This window comes from Dendrobates tinctorius, unplaced genomic scaffold, assembly GCF_039654945.1.
Source record: "Dendrobates tinctorius isolate UK_male_01 unplaced genomic scaffold, ASM3965494v1 ptg000087l, whole genome shotgun sequence".
NCBI classification, from domain to species: domain Eukaryota; kingdom Metazoa; phylum Chordata; class Amphibia; order Anura; family Dendrobatidae; genus Dendrobates; species Dendrobates tinctorius.
Window position 1 is genome coordinate 7,192,735 of NW_027361755.1, and position 21,916 is coordinate 7,214,650.

General features: G+C 51.0%; 1 protein-coding gene across 3 annotated transcripts in view; it reads left to right on the top strand.

The window, feature by feature from the left end:
* The first annotated feature begins 7,270 nt into the window (after window positions 1–7,270).
* The window catches only part of TFB1M (transcription factor B1, mitochondrial), a 329,682-nt gene continuing 315,036 nt past the window's right edge, over window positions 7,271–21,916 (top strand). The window contains exon 1 of one of the 3 annotated variants that reach the window (XM_073585711.1): window positions 7,271–7,365. In XM_073585711.1, the coding sequence (XP_073441812.1) occupies window positions 7,313–7,365 (53 nt within the window). In that variant the 5' untranslated portion in view covers window positions 7,271–7,312. Of the gene's footprint in view, window positions 7,366–8,698; window positions 8,853–21,916 lie in introns of those variants that run through there. The other 2 variants (XM_073585709.1, XM_073585710.1) reach the window with 2 other exon arrangements.

The window sequence follows — 21,916 nt, forward strand, 5'->3', positions numbered from 1 at the left end:
ACCCTTAGGTGCCGTTTTTTTTTTTGTGGCCAAAAAGGATGGTTCTTTAAGGCCTTGTATTGATTATCGTGCCCTCAATAAAATTACTATTAAATATCAGTATCCGTTACCCCTGATTTCGGATCTATTCTCTAGAGTTAGAGGTGCTTGCTGGTTTACCAAGCTTGACCTCAGGGGGCGTATAATCTTATCCGCATTAAGCAGGGGATGAATGGAAGACGGCGTTTAATACTCCGGAGGGACATTTTGAGTACCTGGTGATGCCTTTTGGGCTCACTAATGCCCCTTCTGTCTTCCAGTGCTTCATGAACGATATTTTCCGAGACTTTGTGGATACATTTTTGATTATCTATCTGGATGATATTTTGATCTTCTCCAAGGATTGGGATTCTCATGTGGAACATATTCGGACTGTGTTCTGGATCTTGAGGGAGAATTCCCTGTATGTCAAAGGATCGAAATGCCTTTTTGGAGTACAGAGGATTACATTTTTGGGATTTATTTTGTCTCCGTCAACTATTGAAATGGACCCGGCCAAGGTACAGGCCATTTATGATTGGGTTCAGCCCACTTCTTTGAAGGCCCTCCAGAAGTTTTTGGGTTTTGCTAATTTTTATCGGAAATTTATAGCAAAATTTTCTAGTATTGCCAAGCCATTGACTGATCTGACTAAGAAGGGTGCTGATGTGTTGGTCTCCTGAGGCTGTTGCTTCCTTTCAGGAGCTGAAGCGAAGATTTACCTCCGCCCCGGTTTTGCGGCAACCTGATGTCTCACTCCCATTCCAGGTGGAGGTGGATGCTTCTGAGATTGGTGCAGGAGCTGTTTTGTCCCAAAAGGATCCTGTAACATCTAAAATGAATCCCTGTGCTTTCTTTTCCCGAAAGTTTTCTCCATCTGAACGTAACTATGATGTGGGGAATCGGGAACTGTTGGCCATGAAATGGGCATTTGAGGAGTGGAGACATTGGTTGGAGGGAGCAAATCATCAAGTTGTGGTCCTCACTGACCACAAGAATTTGATTTACCTAGAGACGGCTAAACGCTTGAACCCTAGACAGGCTAGGTGGGCCTTGTTTTTTACACGTTTTGATTTTGTGGTCTCTTTTCTTCCTGGAACTAAGAATGTCAAGGCAGACGCTCTCTGTAGGAGTTTCTTTGCTGATTCTCCTGTGGTGACCAAGCCTGCTACCATCTTAGGCGAAGGGGTAGTTCTTTCTGTCATCTCGCCCGATTTGAGACTTGCTCTGCAAGAGTTCCAGGAGGACAAACCTGAGCGTTGTCCCAGTGGAAAGTTGTATGTTCCTGACCAGTGGAAGAAGAGAGTGATGTCTGAAGTTCATTGCTCTGCATTGGCTGGTCATCCAGGTATTTTTGGTACTAGAGATCTGGCGAGTCGCTCTTTTTGGTGGCCCACCTTGTCTCATGATGTCAAGAATTTTGTGCAGTCCTGTGGGACTTGCTCCCGGTCTAAATCTTGTTCTCGCTCCAGTGGGTTGTTGATGCCTTTGCCGGTCCCCAGGAGGCCATGGACCCATATTTCAATGGATTTCATCTCTGATATGCCGGTCTCTCAAAGAATGACTGTTATTTGGGTGATTTGTGATAGGTTCTCTAAGATGGTTCATCTTGTACCACTCCCTAAGTTGCCATCTTCCTCTGAGTTGGTGCCCCTGTTTTTGCAACAGGTGGTTCGCTTGCACGGGATTCCTGAGAACATTGTGTCTGACAGAGGAGTTCAGTTTGTGTCTAGATTTTGGAGGACTTTCTGTTCCAAGCTGGGAATTCAGTTGTCCTTCTCCTCTGCTTTTCACCCTCAGACCAATGGACAGAGAGAACAAACCAGACCTTGGAGTCGTATTTGAGATGTTTTATTTCCGCTGATCAGGATGATTGGGTTTCGTTTTTGCCCTTGGCCGAATTTGCTTTAAATAATAGAGCTAGTTCTGCCACATTGATGTCACCTTTTTTTTGTAACTTTGGGTTTCATCCTCGATTTTCTTCAGGGCAGGTGGAGCCTTCTGCCTGCCCAGGTGTTGACACTGTGTTGGAGAGAATGCACCAGATCTGGGACCAAGTGGTGGATAAGTTATCTCTCTCCCAGGAAAAGGCCCAGCGGTTTTCCAATCGACATAGGACCATTGGTCCCCAGTTTAAGATTGGTGATATTGTGTGGTTATCATCAAAAAATATTGCTATGAAGGTGGCTTCTCCTAAGTTTAAGCCTAGATTTATTGGACCTTACAAAATTTTGGAGATTATTAATCCGGTCTCTTTTCATTTGGCTCTTCCTGTCACATTTAAAATCCATAATGTGTTCCATAAGTCCTTGTTGAAGAGGTTTGTTGAACCAGTTGTTCCTGGGGCGGCACCTCCAGACCCTGTATTGGTTGATGGTAACATGGAATATGAGGTAGAGAAAATACTGGATTCCCGTCTGGCTAGACGGAGACTCCAGTATTTGGTTAAGTGGAAGGGTTATGGTCAGGAGGATAATTCCTGGGTCTCTGCCTCTGATACTCATGCCAAAAGATTGGTGCGTGCATTTCATCGGGCTCACCCTGATCGCCCTGGTGGCATGGTTGAGGGTTCGGTGACCCCTCCTCAAGGGGGAGGTAATGTTGTGAGTTCATTTTCCCCTTCGTCACTGGGGTCTGGTGAACTCCCTATTCTGGTGAAGGAAGGTAATGAGCCTGATTATCAGGCACCTGAGTCTAATGAGGATGACTGGCTGAGTGGAGTCACGGACTGGATATAAGGCTGCCGACGCCCTTCTGCCCTGCGGGTGATTTCTCTGTGGACTTCTAGGACACCAGTCTGATTCCTGCTCCTCTAAAGCTAAGTTTCTGTTTTGCCTGTTAGCTTTTTGTTTTGTTTTCCTTGCTTTTCAGTATTCTGCCATTCCCTGCTGGGGTGAGCTGAATCTCCTTTTGCCTGTAGCTCTGTCTTCAGTATATTCCTGAGTACTGACATAGCTTTTTTGAAGCCTAGCGTCTTCAGGGCCTTTTTCACTGTCAGTCTGTTGGCTCTTATTTTCATAGGGTTTTTCACGGATTGCAGACAGCAGCCATCCTGTCCTTTTCTATCTAGTTAGTTTGGGCCCCGTCTTTGCTCAGTCTATCTTTCTGTCTGTGTTAGTATTTTCATCTTGCTTCACCGTCATTATATGTTGGGGGCTGCCTATTGCTTTGGGGTCTGCTCTGGGGCAGTTTAGATTTCCCCTTTCTTTCTTTAGGCCTATTTAATTCTCCGGCTGTGATCGAGGGGTCTAGGGCATCGTAGGAACCCCCCACGGCTACTGCTAGTTGTGTTGATAGGTTCAGGGGTCTGCAATCCGATAGCTGCCAACTTCTCTGGTTTTCTGGACTTAGCTAGCATTTCTCTTTTTGCCTCCTACGGTGACTCAATCATAACAGCACGCCCAGCACCTGTGAAATATGCGCAGACGCTGCACCTGTGAAAAGCGCGCCCAGCACCTGTGAAATGCAGACGCTGCACCTGTGAAAAGCGCGCCCAGCACCTGTGAAAAGCGCGCCCAGCACCTGTGAAATGCAGACGCTGCACCTGTGAAAAGCACGCCCAGCACCTGTGAAATGCGCAGACGCTGCACCTGTGAAAAGCGCTTAGCACCTGTGAAATGCAGACGCTGCACCTGTGAAAAGCGCGCCCAGCACCTGTGAAATGCAGACGCTGCACCTGTGAAAAGCGCTCCCAGCACCTGTGAAATGCAGACGCTGCACCTGTGAAAAGCGCGCCCAGCACCTGTGAAATGCGCAGACGCTGCACCTGTGAAAAGCGAGCCCAGCACCTGTGAAATATGCAGACGCTGCACCTGTGAAATGCGGAGAAGCTGCACCTGTGAAAAGCACGCCCAGCACCTGTGAAATGCCGACGCTGCACCTGTGAAATGCGGAGATGCTGCACCTGTGAAATGCAGACGCTGCACCTGTGAAATGCAGACGCTGCACCTGTGAAAAGTGCGCCCAGCACCTGTGAAATATGCAGACGCTGCACCTGTGAAAAGCACGCCCAGCACCTGTGAAATATGCGCCCAGCACCGGTGAAATGCGCAGACGCTGCACCTGTGAAAAGCACGCCCAGCACCTGTGAAATGCAGACGCTGCACCTGTGAAAAGCGCACCCAGCACCTGTGAAATGCGCAGACGCTGCACCTGTGAAAAGCGCGCCCAGCACCTGTGAAATATGCAGACGCTGCACCTGTGAAATGCGGAGAAGCTGCACCTGTGAAAAGTGCGCCCAGCACCTGTGAAATGCAGACGCTGCACCTGTGAAATGCGGAGAAGTTGCACCTGTGAAATATATGCAGACGCTGCACCTGTGAAAAGCGCTCCCAGCACCTGTGAAATGCAGACGCTGCACCTGTGAAAAGCGCACCCAGCACCTGTGAAATGCGCAGACGCTGCACCTGTGAAAAGCGCGCCCAGCACCTGTGAAATATGCAGACGATGCACCTGTGAAATGCGGAGAAGCTGCACCTGTGAAAAGCGCGCCCAGCACCTGTGAAATGAGCTCCAAGAAGCGCCCAGCACCAGTGAAATGCGCAGACGCTGCACCTGTGAAAAGCGCGCCCAGCACCTGTGAAATATATGCAGACGCTGCACCTGTGAAAAGCGCTCCCAGCACCTGTGAAATGCAGACGCTGCACCTGTGAAAAGCGCACCCAGCACCTGTGAAATGCGCAGACGCTGCACCTGTGAAAAGCGCGCCCAGCACCTGTGAAATATGCAGACGATGCACCTGTGAAATGCGGAGAAGCTGCACCTGTGAAAAGCGCGCTCAGCACCTGTGAAATGCAGACGCTGCACCTGTGAAATGCGTAGAAGTTGTACCTGTGAAATATATGCAGACGCTGCACCTGTGAAAAGCGCTCCCAGCACCTGTGAAATGCGCATACGCTGCACCTGTGAAAAGCGCGCCCAGCACCTGTGAAATGCGCAGACGCTGCACCTGTGAAAAGCGCGCCCAGCACCTGTGAAATATGCAGACGCTGCACCTGTGAAATGCGGAGAAGCTGCACCTGTGAAAAGCGCGCCCAGCACCTGTGAAATGTGGAGATGCTGCACCTGTGAAATGCAGACGCTGCACCTGTGAAATGCAGACGCTGCACCTGTGAAAAGTGCGCCCAGCACCTGTGAAATATGCAGACGCTGCACCTGTGAAAAGCGCGCCCAGCACCTGTGAAATATGCGCCCAGCACCGGTGAAATGCGCAGACGCTGCACCTGTGAAAAGCACGCCCAGCACCTGTGAAATGCAGACGCTGCACCTGTGAAAAGCGCACCCAGCACCTGTGAAATGCGCAGACGCTGCACCTGTGAAAAGCGCGCCCAGCACCTGTGAAATATGCAGACGATGCACCTGTGAAATGCGGAGAAGCTGCACCTGTGAAAAGCGCGCTCAGCACCTGTGAAATGCAGACGCTGCACCTGTGAAATGCGTAGAAGTTGTACCTGTGAAATATATGCAGACGCTGCACCTGTGAAAAGCGCTCCCAGCACCTGTGAAATGCGCATACGCTGCACCTGTGAAAAGCGCGCCCAGCACCTGTGAAATGCGCAGACGCTGCACCTGTGAAAAGCGCGCCCAGCACCTGTGAAATATGCAGACGCTGCACCTGTGAAATGCGGAGAAGCTGCACCTGTGAAAAGCGCGCCCAGCACCTGTGAAATGTGGAGATGCTGCACCTGTGAAATGCAGACGCTGCACCTGTGAAATGCAGACGCTGCACCTGTGAAAAGTGCGCCCAGCACCTGTGAAATATGCAGACGCTGCACCTGTGAAAAGCGCGCCCAGCACCTGTGAAATATGCGCCCAGCACCAGTGAAATGCGCAGACGCTGCACCTGTGAAAAGCACGCCCAGCACCTGTGAAATGCAGACGCTGCACCTGTGAAAAGCGCACCCAGCACCTGTGAAATGCGCAGACGCTGCACCTGTGAAAAGCGCGCCCAGCACCTGTGAAATATGCAGACGCTGCACCTGTGAAATGCGGAGAAGCTGCACCTGTGAAAAGCGCGCCCAGCACCTGTGAAATGCAGACGCTGCACCTGTGAAATGCGGAGAAGTTGCACCCGTGAAATATATGCAGACGCTGCACCTGTGAAAAGCGCTCCCAGCACCTGTGAATTGCAGACGCTGCACCTGTGAAAAGCGCACCCAGCACCTGTGAAATGCGCAGACGCTGCACCTGTGAAAAGCGCGCCCAGCACCTGTGAAATATGCAGACGATGCACCTGTGAAATGCGGAGAAGCTGCACCTGTGAAAAGCGCGCCCAGCACCTGTAAAATGAGCTCCAAGAAGCGCCCAGCACCAGTGAAATGCGCAGACGCTGCACCTGTGAAAAGCGCGCCCAGCACCTGTGAAATATATGCAGACGCTGCACCTGCGAAAAGCGCTCCCAGCACCTGTGAAATGCAGACGCTGCACCTGTGAAAAGCGCACCCAGCACCTGTGAAATGCGCAGACGCTGCACCTGTGAAAAGCGCGCCCAGCACCTGTGAAATATGCAGACGATGCACCTGTGAAATGCGGAGAAGCTGCACCTGTGAAAAGCGCGCTCAGCACCTGTGAAATGCAGACGCTGCACCTGTGAAATGCGGAGAAGTTGTACCTGTGAAATATATGCAGACGCTGCACCTGTGAAAAGCGCTCCCAGCACCTGTGAAATGCAGACGCTGCACCTGTGAAATGCGGAGTTGTACCTGTGAAATATATGCAGACGCTGCACCTGTGAAAAGCGCTCCCAGCACCTGTGAAATGCAGACGCTGCACCTGTGAAATGCGGAGAAGTTGTACCTGTGAAATATATGCAGACGCTGCACCTGTGAAAAGCGCTCCCAGCACCTGTGAAATGCAGACGCTGCACCTGTGAAATGCGGAGAAGTTGCACCTGTGAAAAGCGCGCCCAGCACCTGTGAAACGCGCGGCGAGAGGTAAAAATGCACGCTCCTGAATGTGCGATTTACACTAGTGATGGGTAGCTCCCGAAGGAGCCGGCTCTTATAGTGAATCATATGAGCCGGCTCCTGGCAGGGAGCCAATTGAAATTTAAACGGCTCTTTGCCAGTTCACGTTCCACAGTCAGTCCCCTCTTGCCCCGCCTCTCCTGGCAGTAGTCACTCTGATCTTATCCAGGAGACTGAGAAAGAATGCATGCTCCTCCTGCTGCCGCACATAGCACTGACTCACAGCCCCGCCCCCCTCCAATCTGTGACAAGCATTCCTTGCCCTCTTGTGATTGTTTTTAAGTTAACACACATGCTGTGTTCCTGGCAGCCTGCCCTACCCTGGATGGATGTGTCGTGGACGGATACAGAGTGTAACAAACAGTAGTGCATGCAGATTGAGGTGCGTGTAATCAAATCCTCCCAATTTTGCAACCATATTGGTGACGGTGAGGAACTTGGGTATTAATTTCCTCACAGACTATTTTTAAAATACCCACAAATAAATAAAGAGGGAGGTTGATAGCCTGCAGAGAGAAAAGGAGTGCACGTACAGTGGATAACAAGATGAGTGACAGCCGCAAACGAAGTAGGATTTGGTCGCATTTTGATTACATCGACAACACAAAAACAGAATGTAAAATTTGTAAGATAAAATTGTCATACCGAGCAGGGTCTACCACCAACCTTCACAGACATATTAGAAATGTACATCCAACAGTGCAGATTGAGGAACATGAAAGCACCACTGCAACTACTGGAACTGCTGCTGCAGTGTCTGCAACCACCTCTGAGGCATCAGCTAGACCACGACCTGCAACAACCCAGAGATCTATACTCCAATTTATGCCAGATAAAGTCATGACCCCAGCAAGAAATTATCAGGTTTAAAGGGGTAGGCTCAATTCTTACCTTTCCCGGCTCCAGCGCTGCATTTTCTCTTATGCCCCTGCCTCAGGGGGCGGGGCCGGAGATGCGACAGGCAGTTCTATGCGCACGCATGACATGCGCACAGAACTCCGTGATTGGCCTCCGGGGACCGATCGCACAGCTCCGTGCTGTCACCGCCCGACCCACAACGGCACAAATTCCTTATCTAAATCCGCCTGGATGCAGATGCGACATGTGACACTGCAGTTTCGCTGCAGACTGTTTGCAGCAGACAGCCCACAGCGAACTTGCGAAGGTAGCTTTAAAATGTGGCACTGATAATTAGGATCTTGTTGCTATTTTGCATGTTCATTTTGTGTTTGTTAAAGTTTTTACAGCAAATAATATAAAATCTGGTTATTCTGGAAACTATTCTGTTTTATGTCATAAATTGGCACATGTGTAGATTTTTACTAAAAGGTATACAATCATGGGTTAACACATACCAGAATTTGGCTTCAAATTTAAAGCCAAAGGTAATAGGAAATGAAGAGCCGTTTTCGGAGCCAAAAGAGCCGGCTCTTTTTGGTGTGCCGATCCAAAAGAGCCGGCTCACCAAAAAAAAATCGCATTTTACCCATCACTAATTTACACCTTCTCAGCCCGGCCCAGGATCTGGATCTGAGCGCGCTCATAAATGCACCGCCCTCACTGACGTGGTAAACGAATCAGCACTGCAGCCATGATGAACCAATCAGCACTGCAGCTCACAAACACTGCCCCCCCCCCCCGACACACCCACTACAGAACTAAAGTGCGAAACAAATACTCGCGTGCTGGTCGTTTGGAGGATCACAAGGGCGTGACGTCACCAAGGTCCTTCTGCTCTCTAGCTACATCTCCTAGACATAGAGGCTATAATGCCTCCCACACACGTGATAATCACATGGTCATGACGTCATGAAAGGTCCTTCCACATCAGAAGCTGGTATCTTCCAGGTCGCCCCCGTCAGCCTCAGTGTGAGTGTCAGAACATGTTCATCTGTTCCTGAAATAAAGCTCTTGTAGATCGTAGTATGCAGGCAGGGCCGAGGTGAGCGGCGGTACGTCAGGGGTGCTGCAATGTTATGTGATGGCTCGAGCCAGTTGTCCTAGTGACAGAGCAGCCACGTGCTGACTTTAGTGAACTCTAATTGTTCAGTGCTGTATTGGTGACAGTGTCCTTGTCACAGCTGCACATCTGGTGGAAGACCACAGTGACTGCCACATAGCAGCACATCTGGAGGGTGATCACAGTGACTGCCACATAGAGAGCGGCACATCTGGTGGGTGATCACTGAATGCCACATGGAGAGCAGCACATCTGGTGGGTGATCACTGAATGCCACATGGAGAGTAGCACATCTGATGGATGACCACTGTGACTGCCACATAGAGAGCGGCACATCTGGAGGGTGATCACAGTGACTGCCACATAGAGAGCGGCACATCTGGAGAGTGATCACTGTGACTGCCACATAGAGAGCAGCACATCTGGTGGGTGATCACTGTGACTGCCACATAGAGAGCAGCACATCTGGTGGGGGACCACTGTGACTGCCACATAGAGAGCAGCACATCTGGAGGGTGACCACCAGTGACTGCCACATAGCAGAACATCTGGAGGGTGATCACAGTGACTGCCACATAGAGAGCGGCACATCTGGTGGGGGACCACTGTGACTGCCACATAGAGAGCGGCACATCTGGTGGAAGACCACTGTGACTGCCACATAGAGAGCAGCAAATCTGGAGAGTGATCACAGTGACTGCCACATACAGAGCAGCACATCTGGAGAGTGATCACAGTGACTGCCACATAGAGAGCAGCACATCTGGTGGAAGACCACTGTGACTGCCACATAGAGAGCAGCACATCTGGAGAGAGATCACTGTGACTGCCACATAGAGAGCAGCACATCTGGAGAGTGATCACAGTGACTGCCACATAGAGAGCAGCACATCTGGTGGGGGACCACTGTGACTGCCACATAGAGAGCAGCACATCTGGAGGGTGACCACAGTGACTGCCACATAGCAGCACATCTGGAGGGTGATCACAGTGACTGCCACATAGAGAGCGGCACATCTGGTGGGGGACCACTGTGACTGCCACATAGAGAGCAGCACATCTGGTGGAAGACCACTGTGACTGCCACATAGAGAGCAGCACATCTGGAGAGTGATCACAGTGACTGCCACATAGAGAGCAGCACATCTGGAGAGTGATCACAGTGACTGCCAGAGAGCAGCACATCTGGTGGAAGACCACTGTGACTGCCACATAGCAGCACATCTGGAGAGTGATCACAGTGACTGCCACATAGAGAGCAGCACATCTGGAGAGTGATCACAGTGACTGCCACATAGAGAGCGGCACATCTGGTGGAAGACCACTGTGACTGCCACATAGAGAGCAGCACATCTGGAGAGTGATCACAGTGACTGCCACATACAGAGCAGCACATCTGGAGAGTGATCACAGTGACTGCCACATAGAGAGCAGCACATCTGGTGGAAGACCACTGTGACTGCCACATAGAGAGCAGCACATCTGGAGAGTGATCACAGTGACTGCCACATAGAGAGCAGCACATCTGGAGAGTGATCACAGTGACTGCCACATAGAGAGCGGCACATCTGGTGGGGGACCACTGTGACTGCCACATAGAGAGCAGCACATCTGGAGAGTGATCACAGTGACTGCCACATAGAGAGCAGCACATCTGGAGAGTGATCACAGTGACTGCCACATAGAGAGCGGCACATCTGGTGGGGGACCACTGTGACTGCCACATAGAGAGCAGCACATCTGGTGGAAGACCACTGTGACTGCCACATAGAGAGCAGCACATCTGGAGAGTGATCACTGACTGCCACATAGAGAGCAGCACATCTGGAGAGTGATCACAGTGACTGCCACATAGAGAGCAGCACATCTGGTGGAAGACCGCTGTGACTGCCACATAGAGAGCAGAACATCTGGAGAGTGATCACAGTGACTGCCACATAGAGAGCAGCACATCTGGTGGGGGACCACTGTGACTGCCACATAGAGAGCAGCACATCTGGAGGGTGATCACAGTGACTGCCACATAGAGAGCAGCACATCTGGAGAGTGATCACAGTGACTGCCACATAGAGAGCGGCACATCTGGTGGGGGACCACTGTGACTGCCACATAGAGAGCAGCACATCTGGTGGAAGACCACTGTGACTGCCACATAGAGAGCAGCACATCTGGAGAGTGATCACAGTGACTGCCACATAGAGAGCAGCACATCTGGAGAGTGATCACAGTGACTGCCACAGAGAGCAGCACATCTGGTGGAAGACCACTGTGACTGCCACATAGAGAGCAGCACATCTGGAGAGTGATCACAGTGACTGCCACATAGAGAGCAGCACATCTGGAGAGTGATCACAGTGACTGCCACATAGAGAGCGGCACATCTGGTGGAAGACCACTGTGACTGCCACATAGAGAGCAGCACATCTGGAGAGTGATCACAGTGACTGCCACATACAGAGCAGCACATCTGGAGAGTGATCACAGTGACTGCCACATAGAGAGCAGCACATCTGGTGGAAGACCACTGTGACTGCCACATAGAGAGCAGCACATCTGGAGAGTGATCACAGTGACTGCCACATAGAGAGCAGCACATCTGGAGAGTGATCACAGTGACTGCCACATAGAGAGCGGCACATCTGGTGGGGGACCACTGTGACTGCCACATAGAGAGCAGCACATCTGGAGAGTGATCACAGTGACTGCCACATAGAGAGTGACACATCTGGTGGGTGATCACTGTGACTGCCACATAGAGAGCAGCACATCTGGAGAGTGATCACAGTGACTGCCACATAGAGAGCAGCACATCTGGAGAGTGATCACAGTGACTGCCACATAGAGAGCGGCACATCTGGTGGGGGACCACTGTGACTGCCACATAGAGAGCAGCACATCTGGAGAGTGATCACAGTGACTGCCACATAGAGAGTGACACATCTGGTGGGTGATCACTGTGACTGCCACATAGAGAGCAGTACATCTGGAGAGTGATCACAGTGACTGCCACATAGAGAGCGGCACATCTGGTGGGGGACCACTGTGACTGCCACATAGAGAGCAGCACATCTGGAGAGTGATCACAGTGACTGCCACATAGAGAGCGGCACATCTGGTGGGTGACCACTGTGACTGCCACATAGAGAATGGCACATCTGGTGGAAGACCACTGTGACTGCCACATAGAGAGCAGCACATCTGGTGGGTGATCACTGTGACTGCCACATAAAGACCGGCACATCTGGTGGGTGATCACTGAATGCCACATGGAGAGTAGCACATCTGATGGATGACCACTGTGACTGCCACATAGAGAGCAGCACATCTGGAGGGTGATCACAGTGACTGCCACATAGAGAGCAGCACATCTGGTGGGGGACCACTGTGACTGCCACATAGAGAGCGGCACATCTGGAGAGTGATCACAGTGACTGCCACATAGAGAGCGGCACATCTGGTGGGTGACCACTGTGACTGCCACATAGAGAGCGGCACATCTGGTGGGTGATCACTGTGACTGCCACATAGAGAAAAGCACATCTGGTGGATGACCATTGTGACTGCCACATAGAGAGCAGCACATCTGGTGGGTGATCACTGTGACTGCCACATAAAGACCGGCACATCTGGTGGGTGATCACTGAATGCCACATGGAGAGTAGCACATCTGATGGATGACCACTGTGACTGCCACATAGAGAGCAGCACATCTGATGGATGACCACTGTGACTGCCACATAGAGAGCAGCACATCTGGAGAGTGATCACAGTGACTGCCACATAGAGAGCGGCACATCTGGTGGAAGACCACTGTGACTGCCACATAGAGAGCAGCACATCTGGAGAGTGATCACAGTGACTGCCACATACAGAGCAGCACATCTGGAGAGTGATCACAGTGACTGCCACATAGAGAGCAGCACATCTGGTGGAAGACCACTGTGACTGCCACATAGAGAGCAGCACATCTGGAGAGTGATCACAGTGACTGCCACATAGAGAGCAGCACATCTGGAGAGTGATCACAGTGACTGCCACATAGAGAGCGGCACATCTGGTGGGGGACCACTGTGACTGCCACATAGAGAGCAGCACATCTGGAGAGTGATCACAGTGACTGCCACATAGAGAGCAGCACATCTGGAGAGTGATCACAGTGACTGCCACATAGAGAGCGGCACATCTGGTGGGGGACCACTGTGACTGCCACATAGAGAGCAGCACATCTGGTGGAAGACCACTGTGACTGTCACATAGAGAGCAGCACATCTGGAGAGTGATCACAGTGACTGCCACATAGAGAGCAGCACATCTGGAGAGTGATCACAGTGACTGCCACATAGAGAGCGGCACATCTGGTGGGGGACCACTGTGACTGCCACATAGAGAGCAGCACATCTGGAGAGTGATCACAGTGACTGCCACATAGAGAGCAGCACATCTGGAGAGTGATCACAGTGACTGCCACATAGAGAGCGGCACATCTGGTGGGGGACCACTGTGACTGCCACATAGAGAGCAGCACATCTGGAGAGTGATCACAGTGACTGCCACATAGAGAGCGGCACATCTGGTGGAAGACCACTGTGACTGCCACATAGAGAGCAGCACATCTGGAGAGTGATCACAGTGACTGCCACATAGAGAGTGACACATCTGGTGGGTGATCACTGTGACTGCCACATAGAGAGCAGCACATCTGGAGAGTGATCACAGTGACTGCCACATAGAGAGCAGCACATCTGGAGAGTGATCACAGTGACTGCCACATAGAGAGCGGCACATCTGGTGGGGGACCACTGTGACTGCCACATAGAGAGCAGCACATCTGGAGAGTGATCACTGTGACTGCCACATAGAGAGTGACACATCTGGTGGGTGATCACTGTGACTGCCACATAGAGAGCAGTACATCTGGAGAGTGATCACAGTGACTGCCACATAGAGAGCGGCACATCTGGTGGGGGACCACTGTGACTGCCACATAGAGAGCAGCACATCTGGAGAGTGATCACAGTGGCTGCCACATAGAGAGCGGCACATCTGGTGGGTGACCACTGTGACTGCCACATAGAGAATGGCACATCTGGTGGAAGACCACTGTGACTGCCACATAGAGAGCAGCACATCTGGTGGGTGATCACTGTGACTGCCACATAAAGACCGGCACATCTGGTGGGTGATCACTGAATGCCACATGGAGAGTAGCACATCTGATGGATGACCACTGTGACTGCCACGTAGAGAGCAGCACATCTGGAGGGTGATCACAGTGACTGCCACATAGAGAGCAGCACATCTGGTGGGGGACCACTGTGACTGCCACATAGAGAGCGGCACATCTGGAGAGTGATCACAGTGACTGCCACATAGAGAGCGGCACATCTGGTGGGTGACCACTGTGACTGCCACATAGAGAGCGGCACATCTGGTGGGTGATCACTGTGACTGCCACATAGAGAAAAGCACATCTGGTGGATGACCATTGTGACTGCCACATAGAGAGCAGCACATCTGGTGGGTGATCACTGTGACTGCCACATAAAGACCGGCACATCTGGTGGGTGATCACTGAATGCCACATGGAGAGTAGCACATCTGATGGATGACCACTGTGACTGCCACATAGAGAGCAGCACATCTGGTGGGTGATCACTGTGACTGCCACATAAAGACCAGCACATCTGGTGGGTGATCCCTGAATGCCACATGGAGAGTAGCACATCTGATGGATGACCACTGTGACTGCCACATAGAGAGCAGCACATCTGGAGGGTGATCACAGTGACTGCCACATAGAGAGCAGCACATCTGGAGGGTGATCACAGTGACTGCCACATAGAGAGCAGCACATCTGGTGGGGGACCAATGTGACTGCCACATAGAGAGCGGCACATCTGGAGAGTGATCACAGTGACTGCCACATAGAGAGCGGCACATCTGGAGAGTGATCACAGTGACTGCCACATAGAAAGCGGCACATCTGGTGGGTGACCACTGTGACTGCCACATAGAGAGCGGCACATCTGGTGGGTGATCACTGTGACTGCCACATAGAGAAAAGCACATCTGGTGGATGACCATTGTGACTGCCACATAGAGAGCAGCACATCTGGTGGGTGATCACTGTGACTGCCACATAAAGACCGGCACATCTGGTGGGTGATCACTGAATGCCACATGGAGAGTAGCACATCTGATGGATGACCACTGTGACTGCCACATTGAGAGCAACACATCTGGTGGATGACCACTGTGACTGCCACATAGAGAGCAGCACATCTGGTGGGTGATCACTGACTGCCACATGGAGAGAAGCACATCTGGTAGGTGACCACTGTGACTGCCACATAGAGAGCAACACATCTGGTGGGTGACCACTGTGACTGCCACATAGAGAGCAGCACATCTGGAGAGTGATCACAGTGACTGCCACATAGAGAGCAGCACATCTGGTGGGGGACCACTGTGACTGCCACATAGAGAGCGGCTCATCTGGAGAGTGATCACAGTGACTGCCACATAGAGAGCGGCACATCTGGAGAGTGATCACAGTGACTGCCACATAGAGAGCGGCACATCTGGTGGGTGACCACTGTGACTGCCACATAGAGAGCGGCACATCTGGTGGGTGACCACTGTGACTGCCACATAGAGAGCGGCACATCTGGTGGGTGATCACTGTGACTGCCACATAGAGAAAAGCACATCTGGTGGATGACCATTGTGACTGCCACATAGAGAGCAGCACATCTGGTGGGTGATCACTGTGACTGCCACATAAAGACCGGCACATCTGGTGGGTGATCACTGACTGCCACATGGAGAGAAGCACATCTGGTAGGTGACCACTGTGACTGCCACATAGAGAGCAACACATCTGGTGGGTGACCACTGTGACTGCCACATAGAGAGCGGTACATCTGGTGGGTGACCACTGTGACTGCCACATAGAGAAAAGCACATCTGGTGGATGACCATTGTGACTGCCACATAGAGAGCAGCACATCTGGTGGATGACCATTGTGACTGCCACATAGAGAGCAGCACTTCTGGTGGGTGACCACTGTGACTGCCACATAGAGAGTGGCACTTCTGGTGGGTGATCACTGTGACTGCCACATAGAGAGCGGTACATCTGGTGGGTGATCACTGTGACTGCCACATAGAGCGCGTACATCTGGTGGATGACCCTGTGACTGCCACATAGAGAGCAACACATCTGGTGGGTGACCACTGTGACTGCCACATAGAGAGCGGCACATCTGGTGGGTGACCACTGTGACTACCACATAGAGAGAAGTGACAAGAAAGAGAAACAGCCGCACTCAAAATAAGTCTCGTTTGGTCTTCTCTCTATGTATAAAAGAATGAATGACGTGCACTCCGTTGAGAAATCAGGTGCTGTCTAAACCTGGACTCAGTCCAGAAATCATGACGAGAGAAACAGCCACACCCATCTGGTGGATGACCACTGTGACTGCCACATAGAGAGCGGCACAGGGTCAATCGCTAGTCGCAATCAGGGATTTTATTCCTGCTCGGCGCTAGGTGCGGAACGTAGTTTAGGGACATTAGGCCAGACAGGGTGTTGTCAGATCTACCTATGGGTCTCCACCCCCCCCTTTCCTAGTATTTGGGCCCACCCTCCCTCTTCCCATTGTTGAGCATCTAGCTTCTCCCTCACCCAGTGTGACATTAATACCAGCCGTACACATTTATAGGGGAAAAAAACAACTGACAACTGTGTGTTTTTTTTTTGTGTGAGCTTTTTTTTTCTTTTCCGGGTTCAATGATCCCGTTTCTGTGCTGGCAGAGCAGCTGCAGAGGTTGTCAACCTTCAGTCTGAGGTTCAGCGGCACTGTGGCTGCAGACTCCTACTGTGGGGGACTCTGTGGGTAGGCTGGTCCAGCTTGAACCCAAAATTGCCCTCCTAGACAGGTTTTCAGGAGGTAGGGACAAGTTTTTTCTATTCAAAGAAGCTTGTAAATTGTATTTCAATCTTTATTCTTACTCCTCTGGAGATGAGGAGCAACTAGTGGGAATTGTGATTTCACTGTTGCAAGGGGGTCCTCAATTCTGGGCTTTTTCCTTGCCACTGGGTTACAGTTGTGCTCAAAAGTTTACAAACCCTGGCAGAATTTTTGCTTTCTTGGCATTTTTCCAGAGAATATGAATGATAACACCAAAACTTTTTCTCCACTCATAGTGGTTGGGTGAAGCAATTTATTGTCAAACTACTGTGTTTTCTCTTCATAATGACAGCCCAAAACATCCAAATGACCCTGATCAAAAGTTTACATACCCCATTTCTTAATACTGTGTATTGCCCCCTCTAACATCAATGACAGCTTGATGTCTTTTGTGGTAGCTGTGGATGAGGTTCTTTATTTTCTCATGGTAAAACTGCCCACTCTTCTTGGCAACAAGCCTCCACTTCCTGTAAATTCCTGGGCTGTCTAGCATGAACTGCTTGAGATCTCCCCAGAGTGGCTCAATGATACTGAAGTCAGGAGACTGAGATGGCCACTCGAGAACCTTCACTTTGTTCTGCTGTAGCCACTTGACAGGTCGACTTGGCCTTGTGTTTTGGATCATTGTCATGTTGGAACTTTCAAGTACATCCCATGCGCAGCAGTATTTGCTGATAACGTTCTCCATTCATCTTTCCTTCGACTTTGACCAAATTTCCTGCACCTATGTAACGCACGCATACCCAAAACATCAGCGATGCACCTCCGTCTTTACAGAAGGAATGGTGTTCCTTTCATCATGAGCCTTCTTGACCTCTCTCCAAACGTAACGTTTATGGTTGTAGCCAAAAAGTTACATTTTTGTCTCATCACTCCAAATTAATTACCTTGTTCCGGAAGCTTTGAGGCTTGTCTCTGTGCTGTTTTGAGTATTGTAGGCGAGATACTTTGTGGCATTTGCGCAGTGATGGCTTTCTTCAGGCTACTCGACCATGCAGCCCATTTTTTCATGTGCCTTCTTATTGTGCATCTTGAAATAGCCACACCGCTAGTTTTCAGAGAGTCCAGTATTTCAGCTGATGTTATTTGTGGGTTTTTCTTTGCATCCCGAACAATTTTCCTGGCAGTTGTGGATAAAAGTTTTGTTGGTCTACTTGACCGTGGTTTTGTTTTTACAGAGCCCCTGATTTTCCATTTGTTAATCACAGTTTGAACGCTGCTGACTGGAATTATCAATTCCTTGGATATCTGTTTGTATCCCTTTCCTTTTTCATACAGTTCAACTACCTTTTCCCGTAGATCCGATGACAATTCTTTTGCTTTCCCCAAGACTCACAATCCAGAAACGTCAGTGGCTGGATGAAAGATGCAAGTCTGTTTGGATCCCAGAAACTCACTCAGCTTTCATGCACACACACTGATTACAAAAAAGCCAAAATTCTGCCGGGGTATGTAAACTTTTGAGTACAACTGTATATATGTTTCCAGGTTTCTTCTGGGTTTTTCTGGGCTTAGGCCCTTAACTATGATGATCCTGACCAAATTTCCTTGGCTGAATCTACGCTGCGTCGTCTTCAGCAGGGAAAACGTTCAGTGGAGACTTATAGCTCTGAATTTTGCAGATGGACAACCGATACCAAATGGAATGATCCGGCTCTTAGAAGCCAATTTTGTTAAAGGGAATCTGTCACCCTTTTTTTGGCCTATGAGCTGCCAGCATCGGCGTCAGGGGCTTATCTACAGCGTAACCTGAAAGATAAGAAAAAAGAGTTAAGCCCCCTTCACACAGCGAGATCACTAGTGATATCGCTAAAGCATCACCAATTTTGTGACATAACAGCGATATCGCTAGCGATGTCGCTACATGTGACACTTATCTCCGACCCGGCTCCCCGCAGGATATCGCTGATCGCGAGAGATCGTCCTGGTCCATTTCTCATCGTCGGCTTCCTGCTGGCGCCGACGAGCGACTCCATGGACGCGGGCGGAAGACGTCACCCTCGCTGCGTGTGACAGGTAAGTGACGACCGCCAACCGCTGCTGCATCGCTGGTGAGATCTGCCTGTTTGGCAGCTCAATAGCGACCATTTAGCGATGCACCAGCTATCCTGACCGGGTAGTATCATTGTCGGGATCGCTGATGCATCGCTAAATGTAACGGGACCTTAAAATTATACTCACCTGGGGGGCGGTCCGGTCCGATGGGAGTCGCGGTCCCATCCGGCGCCTCCCATCTTCATACGATGCCGTCCTTTTCTTCCCTTCCTGTCGTGGCTCCGGCGCAGGCGCAGTGCTCTGCCCTGTTGAGGGCAGAGCAGAGTCCTACAGTGCGCAGGCGCCAGGAGAGGTCAGAGAGCCCCTCTCCTGCGCACTGTAGTATTCTGCTCTGCCCTCAAGAGGGCAGAGCAGTGCGCCTGTGTCGGAGCCACGACAGGAAGGGAAGGAGAGGACAGCATCGTATGAAGATGGGAGGCGCCGGACCGGTCCGCGACACCCATCGTACTGGACTGCCCCCCCCGGGTGAGTATAATCTAACTCTTTTTTCTTATATTTCAGGTTACATCGGGGGGCTTATCTATAGCATTACAGAATGCTGTAGATAAGCCCCTGATGTCGATGCCGGCAGCTCATAGGCCAAAAAAAGCATGGCCGATTCCCTTTAAGGCCTTACAGAAAGGTCTAAAGTTGCCTTGGCAGTGTATTTGAAACCACAGAGTCATTGGAGGCTGCCATGTCATTGGCTATACGTGTGGCTAAACGCCTGCGGGATAGGTGGGTAAGACATTTTATTGGGGCCTGTCCTTTGATTCCTAAAATAGAAGAGACTTGATTAACCCTAGGGAGTCTGGAGTTGGTTAATCAAGGGGTATGTTCTTAACCCTGTAATTCTCTGTTTGTCCTGACAGCAAAGGTGGTTCTAGAGAGCAGGACTGTTGTTTCAGGGTCCCTCCCCTGTAAATGGCGTCCATGCTTCTTTTCTAAAAAAATTATCCTCGGCTGAGAGAAACTATGACATGGGTAATAATGAGCTTTTGGCAATTAAGTTGGTGTTTGAAGAATGGCGACATTGGTTGTGATTTTCACACAGAGAGCGGCTCATCTGGTGGATGACCACTGTGTTTGTCGCATAAAGAAAGGCATCTCTGGTGGATGGCCACTGTTCCTGCCGCATAGAGAGCAGTAGACCTGGTGGATGGCCACTGTCCCTATAAGAAATAAGGAATATAGCATAAGGTCTAGTGATACGGGTAAAAGAAATATAGATTAAATAAAGTGGCAAACCATCAAGGTAAACAACAAACGAGAAGGGAAAAAATGGTAATAAGCCCACAACAATGATAAATTAAAAAAACAGCAACTGTCATGCCGTCTGTCACGCTGCTCTCACCTGGGGGCGGGACTTCGGGCCCAACGTCACCACTTCTGGTGCTGCGGCCGCTCCGAGGGTCCCATTGGGTGCGCACGCGCACCTCTCGTACCTAGTTCCATGGCTGCACAATGTTCTTAGTGCGCACGCGCGCTCTTCTCAGCTCTGTCTCCAGTCTCGTCCTCTATGGTCCTGGAGGACCTGACCCGGAAATCCAAGTGCTCATGTGCTATATCAGGCTACCTCTTCCTATGAAAGGTGCCTGATTATTGTTGTGCTTCCTGGCTTGGTCTGTTTTGTCCTTGCTTGGCAGCGTGCTGTATTCGGGTCCTCTGCATTGTGCTCTGTGTCTGTACTTCGCCTTGTGCTTCGTTCCTGTACTCTGCCTTGTCGTGCTTCCTAGCACATGCTCTGTACCTACGCTCTGCTCTGTCGTTCTCCTTAGCACATGCTCAGTCCCTGCCTTGTGTCCTGTCATGCTTCTTGGCGCACCTTTTGCCTTGCACTGCACTCAGGCGTTCTTCCCAGCACGCGCTCTGCCTAACTCTGTGCTCTTGCATGCTCCCTGGCACGCGCCCTGCTTTGCCCGCACCCGGGCGTGCTTGCCAGTGCACGCCATACGTGCTCCTGTGTGCTCGCCTTGCACTGTCCTGTATCTAGCGCACTTCCGTGTATACGCCTTGTATTGTCTTGAACCTTCCGTACCTCCGTACACTCGCCATGTATTGTCTTGTACCCTGCGTGTCCTTGTGTCCATGCTTTGCACACTCCCAGTTGCTTCCTGCAGACACTCTCATTCGTGTCTCCTGTGAGCCGGCCACCTGATTCCAGCAGTCGTGGTACCTTACCCCCTTGAGCTTGTCCCTGACACTCCCTGTATAGGGGGTGGTCCTCACTAGGTCAGCTCGCCCTAGGTGGGTTGGTGTCACGACCCAGAGGGTCCACTCCAGGAACCGTCACAGTATAATCAGGCCATGGACTCCGCTGTTACCACGGCCTCCGCCCAAAAGGAACTAGTGTTCCTATGGGAAAATCAGACAAGGATCATGTCCTTTATGAAATCCTTGGAGTCCCATTTGTCGTCCTTACAGTCCTCAGACCCTGGGAATGCTTCCCAGTTGGCCAGTCTCCAAAAATTGGTGATCACTCAGAAACGCGACACCCAGGCCCATATCCTCAACTATATGGCGTCGGTAGATAACCGGCTCCTTTCCATACAATCCGTTTCTGCCTAAGCCTCGGCCCCGCACCCGCTGCCGCGCTTATGCAAGCCACCTCGATATAGAGGTGATCCCAAGTTGTGTCGGGGGTTTTTGAACCAATGCCGTTTACATTTTGAGCTCTTGCCACAGCACTACCCCACCGATCACGCTAAAATAGCCTTTATAGTTTCCCACTTAGAGGGGGAGGTGTTAGCATGGGTGAATCCCCTCTGGGAGTGTGATGACCCACTCATCTCTCAGCTTTCCACCTTTTTGGACGCCCGAGGAGCCTGGTCGTCTGGCTTCCACCACCGAGTCCCTCTTTAGCCTCTATCAGGGTACTCTATCGGTAGGACAATATGCCATCCGTTTTTGCACCTTGTCCTCCGAACTCGATTGGAACAACAAGGCCCTCATAGGGGCCTTTTGGC